This window comes from Carcharodon carcharias, chromosome 15, assembly GCF_017639515.1.
Source record: "Carcharodon carcharias isolate sCarCar2 chromosome 15, sCarCar2.pri, whole genome shotgun sequence".
NCBI lineage: Eukaryota > Metazoa > Chordata > Chondrichthyes > Lamniformes > Lamnidae > Carcharodon > Carcharodon carcharias.
The window spans coordinates 9,969,817-9,989,358 of record NC_054481.1 but is presented as its reverse complement, the minus strand read 5'-3'; the positions used below and the strand labels follow the sequence as shown (position 1 = coordinate 9,989,358).

Genomic DNA, 19,542 nt, shown 5'->3' with positions numbered 1-19,542 from the left:
CATGCAGTAAAGACTCCAATGAAGACAATACAACACAGAACAATGACAACAGCTATCACCGTCTCAAACCATTCCATGTACACAACAACTAGGTCTGTCCCTTTCTGTGCTACTGTATACAATGTAAGAGACCAGGTCTGTTTCTACTTTTGTACAAAACTAAATATGACAGTCGAATTTTCTTGCCAGTGCTATCATGTGGATTGACAGTAACCTGATCTATCCCCATCTGTTCACAATGATATTGATTAGCTTCTTTCCTTATCTATGATATTGCACACCAGAGCAAATGGATGCATCCATTTATAGCACCACACAAAATAACAAAGACTGAACCAATATCTGGAACAACAGAATGAAAATGAACAAACATATAATTCTGTCCATGACAATTAACAGGAAAAGTTAATTCTCGACTACCTTGCAAATTACAATGATTGTGCAATTAAGGGGATAGGAAAAGGAATTAAAGTAATAAGATTCACAATCTGTTGTCACCCACTTTCTAGTAATCAATTCCTACAGTTTGGGTGTACACTTGCTTACGCAATCAAAAAGCTATGAGCACCTACACTAACATTCTTCCTGAAGATAGTAAATAGAGGAATGGTGCTAGAGAACACTTCTCCAAAATAAGAAAAAATTGTTAACTAAGAGCAATTTCAATTGGATAACATTCAAGAACCTACTGACAACCAGTAATTGTTGAACACTCAGACACCAGAATTCGAGGTAGGGAATTCCAAATGACAATGAAAGATAGGCAGCATGCATCCAAGTTGGAGTAGTTCAAGGCCTGGAGGGGAACATGCAGGTTTTGGTGTTCTCATGATTTTGCTGCTCTTGTGCTTCTTGATGGTACAGCTTACAGAGCTGTGGCATGTTGAAGTAAGCTTGCTGATTTTCTGCAGTGATTCCTCCAAGTAGCATATATTGTAAAAAACAAAAAAACTGCGGATGCTGGAAATCCAAAACAAAAACAGAATTACCTGGAAAAACTCAGCAGGTCTGGCAGCATCGGCGGAGAAGAAAAGAGTTGACGTTTCGAGTCCTCATGACCCTTCGACAGAACTGTTCTGTCGAAGGGTCATGAGGACTCGAAACGTCAACTCTTTTCTTCTCCGCCGATGCTGCCAGACCTGCTGAGTTTTTCCAGGTAATTCTGTTTTTGTTTAGCATATATTGTAGCAAGGTTTGGTGATGAATGGGATGGATAATTGGATCAATAGTAGGGGGATGGTCAAGCAGAATGCTTTGACCTGAATGGTTCAAGCTTTTTGAGGTTTGCTGTGGCTGTGCACAACTAGATTGGAGGCATGTATTTCATCGCACTGCTGATTTGGGCCTTGAAGATGGTGGAGAGGTATTGAGGGGTGAGATGGTGGGTACTAAGTCACAGCCCTGCAATTGTAGCCACTGTATTGATGTGTCTGGTCTAGTTGTGCTCCTGGTCAATAGTGACCCTCAGGATGTTGATCTTGGGAATCTGGAAATGGTCATGCCATTGTTGGTCAAAAGGAAGTGGGTAGGCATGGGCCATTGCGTGGCACTTAAATGGCATGGATGTTGCCCGGCATTTTAAAGCCCAAGCTTGGATGTTGCCAGGTTGACACAAGCTGATCCATTATTGAAACATTATTGAATGGAGCAAAAAACTGCATTCTTTAGCAAACAGCTTCACTTTGACTTTGACAGAGCAAAGATCGCTAATGAAGCAACAACATTATTTGCATTTCTGTAACAAAAACAACCAAGGTGCTTCACAGGAATTTACCAGACAAAATTTTGTCAAATATGGTTGGGTCAAGGATGTTGCCTTGAGGATTCCAGCAAGGATATCTGAAGCTGCAATGATTTGCCTCTGACAACAATGATCGTCATCCTGTGCATCAGGTATGACTCCAGCCACTAAAGGGTTTTCATGATAACATCAGTTTTGCTCAGGTTCCTTGGCTACTGGCGACAGAGCAGCGTGTCTGCACCAAGACTGTGACAGTCACAAACCAAGCAGTTCTGGCAGAACTTTAATAATCTGCTTTTAACTGCTCTGTTAATAAGTAGGTACAGGTCATGGGATCACTGATTACCTTTGTCATCACTTAGCTGATGACTGAGCAGTAATTGGCTTTTAAGTTAATCTGCATTTTGTGGATAGGCCTTAACTGGGCAATTTTCAGGTGACACAAAAATTGGCTGCGTGATTGGTAGTGAAGGGAAAAAAGCTGTAAAGTCGAGTAGACAGAAAAGTGGCAAATAGAATTCAATCCAGGGAAATGTAAGTCAATGCATTTTTGGAGAGGAAACAAGGCAAGGGAATACACAGTGAATGCAGGGTGCTGAGAAGTAGAGGAACCAACGGACTTAGGATGCACGTCTACAGGTTCCTGAAGATGGCAGAACAGGAAGATAAGATGATTAAGGCGGCAAATGGGATATTTTTGTTTATTAGCTGAGGCACAGAATATCAGATCAAGAGGATACGCTAGAACTATACACAGCATTAGTTAGATCATAGCCAGAGCACTGGACACTGAGTATCGTTCTGGTCACCATTTTACACTGGAGAGTACAGAGGAGATTTATGAGTAAGTTGTGAGGATTAGATATTTTTAACTATGAGGAAAGACTGGGATTATTTTCTTTGGAACAGAGGAGGCGGAGAGATAATTTAATTGAGGTTTATAAAATTATGCAAGGCTTGGATGTAGTGGAATGGAAAGATTTATTTCCCTTAGAAGCGAGGTCAATAACCAGGAGGCATAGAATTCAAGTAAGTGGCAACAGAATTAAAGGAGAGTTGAGAGAATCTGTTTCATGTAGAGGGTGGTGCAGATTTCACTGCCTGAAAAGGTGGTAGAGATGGAAACTCTTACCCCATTTAAAAATCACTTGGAGTACCACAGAGCTGGAAAATAGGATTAGGTTGGATTGCAATTTGTCAGCTGGCACAGATACAATGACCGAGAGGCCTCCTCCTGTGCGCTAAATTTTCCCTGTTTATGTGCTAAATAGAAACAAGCCGACTGATTCCACCAAGAAAACCTTGTGGAAGTAGCACTTTGGATGAGTACTTTTGGGTTTTTAACGACTCAGGATCATTTTTTTCTAGTGCTGGCCCACAAATAACCAGACATATTTAAGATTGTAACATGCTATGATGGAATTTGAACTCACCTATATCGATAAGCTATCGTACCCTGCATCACTCTAATGACGCAGCACATCACATGAACTATAAGTCATAATGGAGTTGAATACATGAGCACGAGTGCAAGTGTCAAAGGGACAGACAGCTCCAAAAAAGAAAAACAAATCTTGGTTAAGAAACTTCTGGTCAGGCCAGCAAGACACTTCTAAAAGTATAATATTTATCTAAAGAGAATGATGTTGGAGGGGGTTGGGGGGGTGGTGAAGAGGAAGAAAGAATGAATGAGAGAACAAAAATGCATCAAATATTGCTACAGTTTAACTTTTAAAAACACCTTATATTCAAATCAACAGTTCTTATTCCAGACTCCAACCTCAAAGTCTGCTCATTTCCATGTTTTCCTTTTTCTCTCAGTACATTTAGTTATCTAAAGTAAGGCTTAGTGGGTATTATTGGAAAGCAATCATCTTTAATACTTATTTACAGAAAACAGTCTACCTGCCGATGTAAATCAGCTTAAGTCTCACCTTTGGCTGAAGCTATATGGATTGAATGTCCAGTCAACAGAACAAAGTTAAATTAAATCTAATTACAAATACAAGGACTCAGAACCACAAATTGCATTCCTTTGTGTAAACAAAATCAGATGAAACAAGTTGACATAAAGCAGATAAAACAAACTTGTCATGGTTCTACTGTGAAATGGCAATGAAATGGGCATGAATAACACTAAAACTGTTACCTGCAGGTGCTGGAGACACTGGTACACTGGACTGTAGCTCTGGAACATGCAGAGTTGACACACCTGTCCCCATTTCAACATGTACATTTGGACTAGCAATGTGGCTAGAATTCACCTGGAGCTCAGCTTCACTGACCTAAAACAGGGAAAGGGGCAAAAGGCAGACACTGTCTGTTAATATGATGTGAGAGGCATCTTATCCACTGGTGTGGTAAGTAATAAATATATAATACCAATTTAGAATATACACAACGGTATATGAGAAGCTATGCTATGAGGACAGATCGAGAGGTTAGGACTGTTCTCCTTGGAGAAAAGAAGAAAGAGGAGATTTGATAGAGATGTTCAAAATCATGAGGGGGCTGGACAGAGTAGATAGGGAGAAGCTGTTCCTGCTCATAAAAGGATCAAGAATGAGAGGGCACAGGCATAAAGTGATTTGCAAAAGAAGCAAGTGTGACGCAGGGAAAAAACTTTTTCACACAGTGAGTGGTTTGGGTTTGGACTGCACTGTCAGGAAGTATGGTGGAAGCAGGTTCAATCGAGGCATTCATGGGGGCATTGAACGATTATTTAAATAGAAACAATGTGCAAGGATACGGGGAAAAGGCAGGTCAATGACACTAGGTCATAATGCTCATTTGGTGAGCCGGTGCAGACACAATGGGCCGAATGGCCTGCTTCTCTGTCATTAAAATTCTGTGATCCTGTATGGCCAACTGGGAGCATGGTACCATTTCTGTATTTGAGATACGGTCATTACCAATGCGCGTAATGGTATTTGTTATCTGATAATGAAAGGACCAAAAAACAATGCACCCCCGATCACAAGAATAAGAATCACAGAATTGTTACGTAGGAGGCAGCCATTCAGCTCATCGTGGCTGCACCAGCTCTGAGCATTTTAACTTAGTGCCAATCTCCTGCTTCCTCCCGATAACCGCCAATCTCCTGCCTCTTCCCCATAACCTTGCAGTCATAGAGGTCTACAGCACAGAAAAAAGCCCTTTGGCCCATCAAGTCTGTATGGGTCAAACAAGTACCTAGCTATTCTAATCCCATTTTCCAGCACTAGGCCCATAGCCTTGTATGCCATGGCATTCCAAGTGCACATCCAAATATTTCTTAAATCTTATGAGGGTATCTGCCTCTACCGCCCTTTCAGGCAGTGAGTTCCAGATTCCCACCACCCTCTGGGTGAAAAAATTCTTCCTCACATCCCCTCTAAACCTCCTGCCCCTCACTTTAAATCTATGCCCCCTGGTTATTGATCCCTCCACCAAAGGGGAAAAGTTCCTTCCTGTCTACCCTATCTATGCCCCTCATAATTTTATACACCTCAATCATGACCCCCTCAATCTCCTCTGCTCTAGGGAAAATAACCCCAATCTATCCAATCTCTCCTCATAACTAAAACTCTCCAGTCCAGGCAACATCCTGGCAAATCTCCTCTGCACTCTCTCTCTAGTGCAATCACATCCTTCTGATAATGTGGATTCCAGAACTGCATGCAATACTCTAGCTGTGGCCTAACCAGCGTTTTATACAGTTCCAGCATAACCTCCCTGCTCTTATAGTCTATGCCTCGACTAATAAAGGCAAGTATCCCATATGTCTTCTTAACCACCTTATCTACCTGTCCCGCTACCTTAAGGGACTGGTGGACATGCACACCAATCTTTGATCCTCGGTACTTCCCAAGGTCCTACCATTCATCGTGTATTCTCGTGCCTTGTTTGTCCTCCCCAAGTGCATCACCTCACACTTATCCGGATTAAGTTTCGTTTGCCACTGATCAGCCCATCTGACCAGCCCATCTATATCCTCCTGTAATCTAAGGCTATCCTCCTCACTATTTACCACCCACCAATTTTCATGTCATCCACCAACTTATTGATCAACCCTCCCACATTCAAGTCTAAATCGTTTACATATACCACAAACAGCAAGGGTCCCAACACCGATCATTGTGGAACCCCACTGAACACAGGCATCCAGTCACAAAAACACCCCTCGACCATCACCCTCTGCTTCCTGCCACTCAGCCAATTCTGGATCCAATTTGCCAAATTGCCTTGGATCCCATGGAGTCTTACCTTCGTTATCAGTCTCCCATGCAGGACCTTATCAAAAGCCTTGCTGAAATCCAAGTAGACTATGTCAAATGTATCGCTCTCTTCTACATACTTGGTCACCTCTTCGAAAAATTCAATCAAATTGGTCAGACATGACCTCCCCTTAACAAAACCATGCTGACTGTCCTTGATTAATCCCTGCCTCTCCAAGTGTAGATTAATTCTGTCCCTCAGTATTGCTTCCAATAGTTTCCCCACCACTGAGGTTAGACTGACTGGCCTGTAGTTCCCTGGTCTATCCCCTCCTCCCTTCTTGAATAATGGAAGCACATTGGCTGTCCTCCAGTCTTGTGGCACTTTTCCTGTGGCCAGAAAGGTATTTAAAATTATTGCCAGCACCCCAGCTATCTGCTCCCTGCCTCACTCAACAGCGTGGGGTACATTTCATCTGGGCCTGGAGATTTATCTACTTTTAAGCCTGCCAGACCACTTAGACCTCCCCCCTTTCTATGCTAATTTCTTTAATTATATCACAGTCCTTCTGCCTGATTTCCATACCCATGCTGTCCGTCTCTCTTGTGTACACAAAGTATTCATTTAGAACCCTATTCTAACCCGTCTTCCGGCTCCACACACAAATGACCACTATGGTCCTTAATGTGCCCTACTCTTTCCCTAGGTATCCCCTTACTCTTAATGTACTTGTAAAATAACTTTGGATTTTTCTTTATTTTACCTGCCAACGTTTTCTCATGCCCTCTTTTTGCTCTTCTAATTTCCTTTTTAAGATCCCCCCTACACATTCTATACTCCTATTGGGCTTCCCCTGTTTTGAGCCCTCGGTATCTGATATAAGCCTCCCTTTTTCTCTTTATTCAATCCTGTATATCCCTTGATATTCAGGGCTTCCTGGATTTGTTGGTCCCACCCTTGTCTTTACTGGAATATGTTGGCCCTATACTCTCCCTATTTCCTTCTTGAATGAGTCCCACTGCTCTGATGCAGATTTACCTAAAAGTAGCTGCTCCATGTCCACTCTAGCCAAATCATATCTGATCTTATTAAAATCGGCCTTCCCCCAATTTAGAAGTCTGATCTCTGGCCCATCCTTGTCCTTTTCCGAGAACAACTTTGAATCTAACGGAGTTACGGTCACTATCTGCAAAATGCTCCCCCACTGATACCTCTACCACTTGCCCAGCTTCATTCCCTAAAATTAAATCCAGGACCACCCCGTCTCTTGCAGGACCTTCTACGTACTGGCTTAAAAAGCTCTCCTGGATGCATTTTAAGAATTCCGCTCTCTCTAAACCTATCACACTATGACTAACCAAGTTAATGTTGGGGAATTTGAAATCCGCCACCATTATTACTCTATTATTTTTACACTTCTCTGAAATTTGCCTACATATCTGCTCTTCTATTTCTCTCTGACTTTTTTAAAATAGAAACAGTGCCCTCCTGAATGCCTCAATTGAACCTGCCTCTAACACACTTCCAGGCAGTGCATTCCAAACTCTAACTACTCGCTGTGTGAAAAAGTTGTTTCTCACCTCGCATTTGCTTCTTTTGCGAAACACTTTAAAACTGTGCCCTCTGATTCTCGATTCATTTATGAGCGGGAACAGTTTCTCCCTATCTACTCTGCCCCGCGTGATTTTGAAAACTTCTATCAAATCTCCTCTTAGCCTTCACCTCTCCAAGGAAAACAATCCCAACTTCTCCAATCTTTCCTCATAACTGAAGTGTCTCATCCCTGGAATCATTCTTGTAAACCTATTCTGCAGTCTCTCCAATGCATTCAACATCCTTACTGTAGTGTGGCGCCCAGAACTGTACACAATACAACAGATGAGCTCTAACCAGTGTCTTAAATAAGTTCATCATAACCTCCCTGCTCTTATACTCTGTGCCCCTATTAATGAAACCTAGAATACTGTATATTTTAGAAACAGCTCTCTCTACCTGTCTTGCCACCTGTAATGACTTATGTACATATACACCCAGGTCTTTCTGCTCTTACACACCCTTTAGAATAGTATCCTTTATGTTATACTGACTCTCCATGTCTTTGTACCAAAATGTATCACCTCACGCTGACACTTTAGATCAAGTAGGTTAGAGTAGTGAGATTACACTCACCACACAATTAACTTTGAAGCAGTGCAATTCCTTACCACCCATAAACCTTTACAATCCACATACTTTTAGACCCATTACTATTCAATTTACCTAATCCTCTGTTCAATCTTGGTGCTAGGCACAATAGGCCTTTACCCTTCGCTTAGGTTTCTTTATAAAAAAACCTGTTGGTTACTTACAAGCCTAGGACTGGTAGGCAGGAGACTCCCTTTTTTCAGGAGCTCAGATAGCAGTGGAGAGGGTGGAGGCGTGGCCTTCTGCCCCAATAACTTTTTCTGGGGAGAATCCTCCAGAACTGGAGTCAGAGGAGTTTCAAGGTTAGTGGAGGTAACAGCAGGTCCAGGAGTCTCAGGGGTTGAGATCACTGGAATAGTCGGAGTACTTCCAATGTTCATCGACACCAGCTGTACAAGGAAAAGACAGACTCTTACATACCCTTCTAAATCAGCAACAAGCCTACACACATACCTTACAACATATACTATCAGACAGGATGAGCACAACTACAGTTAATACTCATCAAATTAAAAAGGGAAATCTAGTATAGCGGGATGAGGTTTCCTCATTAATGAGATTACCTAGCTATACTTTCCTTATTCAATGATCGTAGCTCTTTAACCTCCACACACAAATAAATAATTTTCTAAACATGTTTGTGAGAGTGTGGAGAACAATGGGGATACTGTCATTACAAAGGAACTACCCAAAACGGAACTGTCCCCAAGCTCCACCGCATTTATTTACACAGTAACATGCTTAGGCGCTGCACAGGGGCATTTACAAACAAAGTTTGACACTGAGCCACCTAAGAAAATATTAGGACAGATATTAAGGAACACCTTAAAGGAGGAGACCTAGAGAGGTTTTGGGAGGGAATTGTGACCTTAGGGCTTAGACAGGCTCCAATGATGGAGCATTTAAAATTGGGATAAGCAAGAGACCAGAATCTGGAGGAACATGTTTCTATGATTCTTACCTCAGTGGATTGTAGGGTTGGAGGAGAATCCAGGCATAGGAAGAGATAAGGCCACGGAGGGATTTGAAAACAAAGATGAGAATTTTTAAATCAAAGCCGATGTAGGTTAGCAAGCACAAGAGTTGGCGTGAGTTAAGATATGGACAGCAGAGTTTTGGATGAGCTCAAGTTTACAGATCTGCAAGATGGGAGGCCAGCCAGGAGTAGTTGAGGAAACAAAGGCATGAATTAAGGTTTCTGCAGATGAGCTGATGCAAGGGTTGAGATGGACAAAGATACAGAGGTGACTGAGCAGATTCTGGAATCAGAAGCTCATTCCAGGATTAAATATGACACCAAAGGCCAGGGAAAGGGATGGAGTTGGTGGCCAGGAGACAGAGTTTGTGATGGGGACCAAAGACAATGACTTTAGTCCTCTCAATGCCGAGCTGGAGTAAATTTCTGCTCACTTAGTACATGTCAACAAAGCAGCAGCAGAGAGACTATATTGTCATAACAAGGATATACATACACATACAAACGGAAAGGTGTACGTTCTCCAGGGCTAAAAAGGTTGAATTTAATGTTTCAACAACATTGAAAGAATAGAAGTAAACATAGAGGAGATAGTTTAAAATGCTTCACTTGATTTAATTCGCTATTATGAGAAGGTTCAACAAGTACAGAACATTGTGGGATGAGTATAATGTTTTGCACTGGTTGAACATCTGGACCATTTGAGGCCAAAATTTCTTGTTAATGAAATTTTCTTTTAATTGTGTTTCAACTGTTAGGTTGGCACACAGTAGCAGCAGTGTGTACCATCCACTGCAGGAACTCACCAAGGCTCCTTAGACAGCACCTTCCAAACCCATAACCACTACCATCTGGAAGGACAAGGGCAGCAGACACATGGGAACATTATCACCTGCAAGTTCCCCTCCAAGCCACACACCATGCTGACTTGGGACCATATCGTGTCGCTGGAACTCCCTCCTTAACAGCAATGTGAGTGCAACTACACCTCACAGACTGCAGCAGTTCAAGAAGCCGGTTCACCACCGCCTTCTCAAAGGCAATTAAGGATGGGCAATAAGTGTTGCCTAGTCAGCGACACCCATATCACGTGAATGAATTTAAAAAAAGTATTCTAGTGATTGATCAATCTTATATTTGGTTTTCAGAAATGGATGTAAAGTTTATACCTAAAACTATAAGTGAATTTTCAGCTATCTTGGGAGATATGAAGTCTGGCTGTCTGCACTAATGGAAACTCCCACACATTACTCCTGACCACCCAAGTACCTCCCTGGCCCCCACCCCACCCCCACTAGCTGCTTGTCAATGGCTCAATTTCTGAAGGAACTGCCCTGCTCTTTCGAAACTGCTGACATCAACTCCTTAAAAAACTAGTCTCGGCCCAACCATTCTTTCCAACTGCTGTCACATTGCTAACCTTTCTTCTCCAAGGCCCTGAAATATGTTACTTCCTACCAGCTCCTTGCCCACCTCTCTCAGAACACTTAGTCTCTACCAAATCTCAATCAACTAACTTTAAAAGTGAGGGACACAGCTCAAAAACCAAGGGAAAATGAACAAACCTTTGTTTTTAAACATGTAATATAATGTTCAAATTACTTGACTCACCTGGCAGGAAATTGACATGTCTGGATTTTCCATCCATTTTACAGCCACCCGATTTTACTTCCTTGACTACAACAGTAAGTAAAATTGGGAGATTGTGGAAAGAAGGCTAGTTTCCTACTAAGTAGGTTCAGTTAAAATTAACAGACCACTGCAATCCACCATTGAGCAAATTCCACATTCAACCCTCCTAACTTCTGCCAAACCTCATTTCCACCAAACCTCCACTTCCTCTCTTCATGGATTGCTCCCCAAATGGTGCAAGCCCGCAGGAATCTAACCGCTCTTGCTGCCAGTATTCCCATCCCAAAACTGCCAGGCTCCTAGACAGTTACCTCATTAATGCTAAACTCTACATCCCTACCCCACTTCTGCCAACCCAATGACCATTCCCTCAATCCTGCAAAATTCCAGGTACTTACTGCTGAATGGTATATTTTACATATCATCTTGCAATATACTCTCAGCTTTAAGGATTTAGCTTCTAAAATGTATACACTTAATAAATTAACATATACACAAATGAAAAATTTTAATGGCTGTTCATTTAGATTTTAGAATATTATGGACACACTGAGGGAACTCAATCCCCAAAGCAATTTCATGGTGCCATCATAAAAATAGAATTTGACTTCAGCACTGAATAAGCCCATCAGGGTAAAGCAATTATTACGCAAATCCTTCAAATGAATGTGAACAGAACCTTGGTAGATCTACTGTATGTAGGTCACTATATGTTAAAAGTTTAACTTATATTGGGTACTTCCTGTCATTGTCATTCTTCAGCGCATCCTTGGGCTCACTGTGAACAACACCATGGGATCTCTTGATATAAAAATGCATTTGATATATTCGGTAACTAGATCTCTCCTGACTGCTCAGAGTGAATCAGAGGATAAGCTGTTTTACAATGATGGGATGTTAGTACGAAACCGGAACAGGGAACGTGTTGAAGGAAATAAAAAACAAAGTGTTGGAAAAACTCAGCAGGTCTGGTAGCATCTGTGGAGAGAGAAACCGAGTTAACGTTTCGAGTCCAATATGACTCTTCTTCAGAAATTTTTGCAGCACTTTGTTTTTATTTCAGATCTCCAGCATATGCAGTATTTTGCTTTTATAATGTGTTGTTGTGTTGAAGGATGTGTGACACTTACCAGAATGTTATACACAAGGCTTTTAACATATTGTAGATAATTGGCAATTTAAGGATTAGATTTTTTTTCAAATCAGCTTAAGATATCTTACTCCATTAGTGGGTGCTTTATAGAACCAGTAAGTGAAGGAACTAGAGCGAGCACCATTAACAACAGCAGGGGGAGAGTCTATGTGGTTTTCATCTAAACTCTTAAGAATACATTCTTTAATCTTGTATTTATGTTTCTCCATTAAATACAGCTGTTTGGACTATTACAGTTTCTTTTTACGTGAATTAAGCTCACCCAAGGGACAAAATAGATTTGAGCCGCATCAAATGGGGCAAAAAAAACATTACAAAAGGATGTCTCATACATACACTATTGTGGTTCTCCTCACTCGCCTGTGGTGTATCTGCAGTGGAGTAGTCTATTCCAGGAGAGCTTGATTCCAGTGGGGACCGGATGGGCAGGCTCATCAGTCTTTTAGGAGCATTTTTTGCTGCTTGACGGGCTACAACAAATAAAACAACATTTTGATGATTTTTTTTAAAAAAATCATTTGCAAACGTAAGAAGAAAGGTATTTAGATGGTCATTTGCCTATTTTTCAGTTACCTTCATACTTATAACTGTGCATCATTCAGTGGAAAGTACAGCAGCCTGATGACATGATTCAGCTACATTAACCTTAAAGACCTTCTCTACCAGCTAGAAGTCAATTTCATTACGAGAAAAAGATAGATTGAAGGTGACATAAGAACCTAAGAAATAAGAACAGGAGTAGACCATGCATCGCCTCAAGCCTGCTCTGCCATTCAATACGATCATGGCTGATCTTTGGCCCCAACTTCACTTCTCAACTTCACATGCCTCGATTTCCTGAAAGGCTAAAAATCAGGCTCTCTCAGCCTTGAATATACCCAATGATGGAGCATCCAAAACTCTCGTGGATAGAAAATTCCAAAGTTTCACAACCCTTCTCACCTCAGTCCTGACTGATTGGCCCCTTATCCTGGGGCTGTGCCCAGTGTTCTAGATTCCCCATCCAAGGAAAATAACTTCTCAGTTTCTACCCTGTCAAGCCTCTTCAGAATATTTTATGTTTCAATGAGATCACTGCTCATTTTTCTAAACTCCAGAATCCTGTATAGATCCAATTTACTCAGACTCTCACTATAGAACATCACAGGAATTAATCTAGTGAACTTCTGCTGTACTGTACTGCAAGCATATCCCTCCTAAAATATGGAGACCAAAAGTGTGCACAGTACTCTACGTGTGCACTCACTAAAGTCCTTTTGGTGGTGGCATAATGGTATTGTCACTGGACAAGTATTCTAGAGGCCCAGGGTTTGAATCCCACCAAGGCAGATGGTGAAATTTAAAGTCAATAAAAATCTGGAATTAAGACTGATGATGACCATTACATTATCAAAACCCATCTGGTTCACTAGCGTCCTTTAGGGAAGGAAATCTGCTGCCCTTACCTGGTGCGGCCAACATGTGACTCCAGACCCACCAGCAGTGTGGTTGACTCTTAAATGCCCTCTTACCAAGGGCAATTAGGGATGGACAATAAATGCTGGCTTAGCCAGTGACGTCCACATCACATGAACATATAAAACAACAGTAGCAAGACTTCTTGATTCCTGTACTCCAATCCCCTTGCAATAAGGGCCAACATTCTATTTGCATTCTTAATTGCTTGCATGCATGCTACCTTTGCGTTCCTTGTCCAAGTCCCTCTGCACATCAATATTGAAAAGCTTCGCACCTTTTAAAAATATTGTTGTTTTCTATTCTATCAAAGTGAATAAGCTCACACTTCTCCATATTATACTCCATCTGCCACCTTGTTGCCCACTTGCTTAATCTCTCTCTCTTTGCAGCCACTGTCGCCTCACAACTTACATTCTCACCTAGCTTTGTATCATCAGCAAATCTGGATATGTTACTCTCTCTCTCTATTTGCATTATTAATATAGGCTGCAAATTGAAATGCAGAATGAGCTTAAATTAGAATTACATTTCCACAGATGTGAAGTATCAGTTCAAAAATGGATAAGCAACAACTGTGCATATTAATAAAACACAAAAAGCATTTAGAACCTAACATGTGTCAATTGGTAACTGTACCAGATAGTGGCAACCAAGTTGTATAGACCAGTAAAGTCCAAGTTTTTATCCCTACTTTGTGCTAACTTAGCTGGTCTCAGCTGAACCAATGCAAAAATCCTCAATAACCATGAGCTGAAAGGCTGTGGTTCCACTCCAGATGTCTATCCTGTAATCTATGCTTCAGGTGGGCTGATCCTCAGAGTTAAATGGCCTGCCTCAGACACAAATACGAAATGCACAACGAAAGAATGGAACTTGGAATAGGTTTCAGAATAGAGCTATCACTGTCTCAAATCTCAAAGAAAATCACTAACAAACACCAGAAATCTTCTACATCAAAATTGGGTGCCTTTGGTCCAAATAAAGGAGCCATTCCAGTGTTTTTCACTTCAGCTCTGAATGTCGAAACGCAATTTGTGACGAACTGAACTAAAAATTGCATTGCAAGTACTACAACGCAAGTTTCACGGTTACAGTGCATTTATATCCTGTAACTCCGGTGTCATCTTTGCACCCTCATTAACCATGTCACATGTCCCGTCCCTGTTTGAGAACCTGGTTTAACTAAAGATTATCTTCCTGTGCACTGATGTTATCGATCCTCCCACTTCTGTCAAAGCCTGATAAGCAAATTAACCATCTATGTGGAAAGTATCGACCAAGATATAAGAACTCCCAACTCTTTGTTGAATAGTACTACAAATTCCTTTCATCTCCCTAAATGGACTTATAGGGCCTCAGTTTCTTTCAGTTGAAAGTTAGTATCTCTGACAAAATGCAACATCCGTTCAGTGCTGCGCTGAGGTGTCAACCAAGATTGTATGCAAAAATCTTGGAGGAGGTTGAACTCTCCCCTTTACCCTTATAGGAAGAGCTGCAGTTTCTCTAATCTCTCCTCACAACTAAAGTCTTGCAAGCCTGGTGGCATCTTGGTAAGTGCCAAGTAAAAACATTAATGAAGGCATTAAAAAACAATTTTACAGAAAAATTTAGTCAGCTATTGAGAAATGTGTAACTATTCACATGTTTTAATTGGGTTTTAGGCATCAGAAATGTCAATCACTAAGGAGAAAAAAAATCATAAACGAAAGAAATGAATACGTGTAATGAGAATTTTGGGGACCTAGTGACCAGATTGCACAGTGGTGACTTTACATAGGTGTTTTCTATTACGAATGTGGATACAAGCATTTATGGTGGAAAAGGTCAAACTAAACAGTGCAACAAAAACTAAGTGCACAGATAAACATCATTCGTAACATTTCTGTACAGTGCAATCTTGATAGGTAATCTGTTACTGGGAAAATGTTAGAGTCTATTATAAAGAATGTAATAGCAGAGCATTTAGAATTACATAATCTAATCAAGCAGAGTCAGCATGGCTTCATGAAGGGGAAACCATGCCTGACAAATTTATTAGAATTCTTTGAGGTGACAGCAGGATAGATAAAGGGGAACCAGATGTAATATACTTGGATTTCCAAAAGGCGTTCGATAAAGTACCGCACATAAAGCTACTTAAGACAAGGGCCCATGGTGCCGGGGGTAGTATATTAACATGGATAGAGGATTGATTAACTAATAGAAGTCAGAGAGTTGGGATAAGGGGAGCATTTTCAGGATGGCAGCCTATAACTAGTGGAGTGCCACAGGGATCAGTGCTGGGGCCACAATTATTTACAATATATATTAATGACTTAGATGAGGGAATTGAATGCCTTATCGCCAAATTTGCAGAAGATAAAAAAATAGGTTGGAAAGCAAGTGGTGAGGATGACATAAGGAGTCTACAGAGGGATATAGACAGGTTAAGTGAGTGGGCAAAAACTTGGCAGATGGAATATAATGTGGGAAAATGTGAGGTTATGCATTTTGGCAGGAAGAATAGAGGAGCTGAATATTCTTTAAATGGCGAAAGACTGCAGAAGGCTGCAGCACAGAGGGATTTGAAAGTCCTTGTGCATGAATCCCAAAAAGCTAACATACAAGTTCAGCAGGTAATAGGGAAGGCAAATGGGATGTTGGCCTTTATTCCAAAGGGAATGGAGTATAAAAATAGGGCAGCCTTGCTAAAACTATACAAGGCAATGGTTAGACCACACCTAGAATTCTGTGAACAGTTTTGGTCCCCTTATCTAAGGAAAGATATACTGACATTGGAGACAATCCAGAGAAGGCTCACTAGGATGATTCTGGGTATGAAGGGATTTTCTTATGAGGGGAGGTTGAGTAGGTTGGGCCTGTACTCATTGGAGTTTAGATGAATGAGAGGCAACTTTATTGAAACATATAAGATTCTTAGAGGGCTTGACAGGGTAGATGCTGAGAAGTTATTTCCCCTTGTGGGAGAGTCTAGGACCAGAGGGCATAACCTCAGAGTAAGGGGTCGCCCATTTAAAACAGAGATGAGGAGGAATAAGAGATTGGTGTGTAAAATTAAAGCGCATGGGATTGGGGGTAGTGTATTGAGATGGATAGAAAACTGGTTGGCAGATAGGAAACAAAGAGTAGGAATAAATGGGTCTTTTTCCGAATGGCAGGGAGTGACTAGTGGGGTACCGCAGGGATCGGTGCTGGGACCCCAATTATTCACAATATATATTAATGATTTAGATGAGGGAACTAAATACAATATCTCCAAATTTGCAAATGACACAAAGCTGGGTGGGAGGGTGAGCTGTGAGGAGGATGCAGAGATGCTTCAGTGTGATTTGGACAAGTTGAGTGAGTGGGCAAATGCATGGCAGATGCAGTATAATGTGGATAAATGTGAGGTTATCCATTTTAGTGGCAAAAACAGGAAGGCAGATTATCTGAATGGCTATAAATTGAGAGAGGGGGGAAAAGGCAGGAATGTGGAGTTGAGGATTGTCAGATCAGGCATGATCTCATCAATTGGCCAAGCAGACTCGATGAGCCAAATGGCCTACTTCTGCTCCTACGTCTTATGTTCTTATGGTCTTAATTGGTACACGTGCAATAAATCATGGAAATTTGAATTCTTAAATGGCTCATACCCTGAAAAGCACTTTCTGTTGCACGTCTCTTCATTTCAGCCTCCTCTTCCTCATGTTTCTTCTTCCTATAATAAAAGGGCAAAAAATTAAGTTTTATAAAACAACTCTATTTCACATGGGAAATCTCCACACAGAAAATGCAAATATTCTGACTTTGGTTTAACTGCTAGATAATAAAACTAATGCTTGCTCATTTCGTTTATTTCCATACTTACGCAGCAATATCATTCCAAGTTTCCTGAAGTTTACTATCTACATGGCCAGCTTGGATCAGCTCTGCTTCTCTCTTCACCTTTCTGTGGAATCCAAATTTAAATATGAATTGAAAGTCTATTTCAAGTTTGAAGCTCATCAGTGGTCAGTACTGATACCTTCCAACATATAATGTTGCATAGCTATTAGTTATCATTGTTTACAATGTCCATTTGCAGGAACACAAACACAGAAAATATTTTAGCATTGCAATTTGCAGAGGTATGTAAACCACATTTTAGTCGTGAAATATAATCCATGACAAGATGGATAGACATTGAGTTTTGGTACCAGCAGCAGCTGAAGGTAAACTGAGGAACAACATGCCGAAGTAACACAACGACACCTTGAAATTACTACCTAAACAACATGTACCCACACTATAAATATCTGCCAATTACCTGCTCAGGATACAATAACATGAAGTGTATCTGTGCGTGAACATAAAGGTTTTAAAAATTCTGCGGCAGGTCTTTCAAAGATTTAGAATGCCAAACCTCTTACATGTTCCTTAGTGTTTACTGTTCTTCTGTTATTTCAGGTGAACAATTATTTTGTGGACTAGATATTATATTTCGATGAATAGTCAATACAGTCTGGAAAACTTGACGCAAACTCAAGTAATTCCAGAAACGAGAATGAAAATATAGTAGTTAAGAACAATAAAGAAAAATATTAAACAAGAATCAAGGGAAAGGAAAGAACTGTTTACACTTGGGGGGGGGGGGGGGGGGGGGGGCATGGTGGTGTGGTGGTGCTGGTGACAGGGAAACAACATTTAAAAGTAAAAGTCCTGTTTTTACAGGGAAAAGAATATATAGTCAAAGGATAAAAATATACCACTGCCCCAAGACTGTGTGGTTTTGGACCGGGCAGACTATGATTATCCTAGGTGGAGATGACCACTTTCAACATGACAAAAAATAATCTACTAACGAACAATGAAAAATATCTGATGTGACTTCTACAAGACTCAATATCTTGGGTTGATTAGGCTGAAAGACCACTTGAGCAAAGGTGGTAGAAACAGTAAAATCACAATTTCTTCCCCTTTTGATAGTAATTTTTTTTAAATGCATAGATTGAACAAATAATGAATGCAACTAATTTGTGCAGTCCTGACCTGTATTTCTCCTGAGTCTCTTTAATAAGTTTCTTCAACTCATCAATTCGCTCAGCAGTGAGCTTACGAACAATTACATCCTCCACAGTTTCCACAACTTCTCCTTTCTCACCACGCTTCCGTCTGCGAAAGGATTGATGGAGTCATTGCAAGAAAGAACCATTATATTTCAGCAAGATTGTAATTATCAATATACATACAGATCTGGATTAAGTACTTACTTGGGAGTTTCTGTTGTCTCCAGCAGTTCTGAATATTGTGATGCACAATGCTATATAAAGAGAACATAAACAAGTACAAGTTCTGTAATAAGTAGAACATACGCTATGACAATATAGATGCAACACATCAATCATAGGCATGGATGAGTGTCTTCAGTGACAGATGAGCTGAGGTAGAGATGGGAGTGGGCGATATTACAGAGATAGAAGTATACAGAGAGTAAATGGGACCATAAACTCAGCCTGGGGGGTCAAAGACAACTCCAATTGCAAGTCATTTCTTTTATTAGATCATGGGCTATGGGTGTCACCGGCAAGATCAACATTTATTGCTCATCCCCAGTTGTCCTCAAGAAGGCGGTGGTCTGTTTTAACCTGAGAAAATGGTGGGGAGGGAGATTGAAGAAGTTAAAATTCTTATTTTTTAAATGTATAGTGATTTATTTTCTGCAATCTGATAAAGTAGAAAATAACCAACCAAGAGACAGAAAACACAAACACGACAAAGAATTAGCCAAGCAACATAGGAATCACAGGCACACAAGAGAAGAAACTAAATGAACTTTGTCAAATATTATGGCTTTTTACAGATTCCTTCCTTCATTAAGCTGGCAAAAAATTGAGCTCTTACCTTTTGTGAAAACCAATCTGGTGGGCGTCCAGGTTCTGCAAAAGGTTTGATTGCCCTGCTAACCGATACCCTGCAAAAATTGACAGACAAATCATCGCTGGTTCCACATTATTAATCTGCTGCACACAGAAGAAAAATCAGCATTTGAAATTACCTTCCACGAACCTTACAAGTTGTTTTTTTTTTAAATGTCAGTGCTCAAAGTAGGAATGTTAATGATTTGATCAGACAACCAATATCAGAATCAAGCATTCTTGGTCAGGTTTAGTAAAGGTTCAATAAAAAGTCACGATCCTTCACTGTTGTTCCAGTTGCGTGCTTTACATGCAACTTCAGTAC

The 19,542-nt window shown here is 40.8% G+C and overlaps 1 protein-coding gene across 6 annotated transcripts in view; it reads right to left on the bottom strand.

Moving 5' to 3' along the window:
• The window catches only part of brd8a (bromodomain containing 8a), an 87,825-nt gene that overhangs the window by 61,263 nt on the left and 7,020 nt on the right, over nt 1-19,542 (bottom strand). For all 6 annotated transcript variants that reach the window (XR_005945296.1, XM_041206304.1, XM_041206305.1 and 3 more), the window contains exons 3-10: nt 19,204-19,273; nt 18,573-18,622; nt 18,352-18,474; nt 17,192-17,272; nt 16,977-17,041; nt 12,220-12,353; nt 8,287-8,511; nt 3,891-4,026 (exon numbers count right to left, since the gene is read on the bottom strand). Coding sequence is in view for 5 of the 6 variants with exons in the window: in XM_041206304.1 (XP_041062238.1) it covers nt 3,891-4,026; nt 8,287-8,511; nt 12,220-12,353; nt 16,977-17,041; nt 17,192-17,272; nt 18,352-18,474; nt 18,573-18,622; nt 19,204-19,273 (884 nt within the window). In the remaining variant the exon portion in view is untranslated. The remainder of the gene's footprint in view (nt 1-3,890; nt 4,027-8,286; nt 8,512-12,219; nt 12,354-16,976; nt 17,042-17,191; nt 17,273-18,351; nt 18,475-18,572; nt 18,623-19,203; nt 19,274-19,542) is intronic.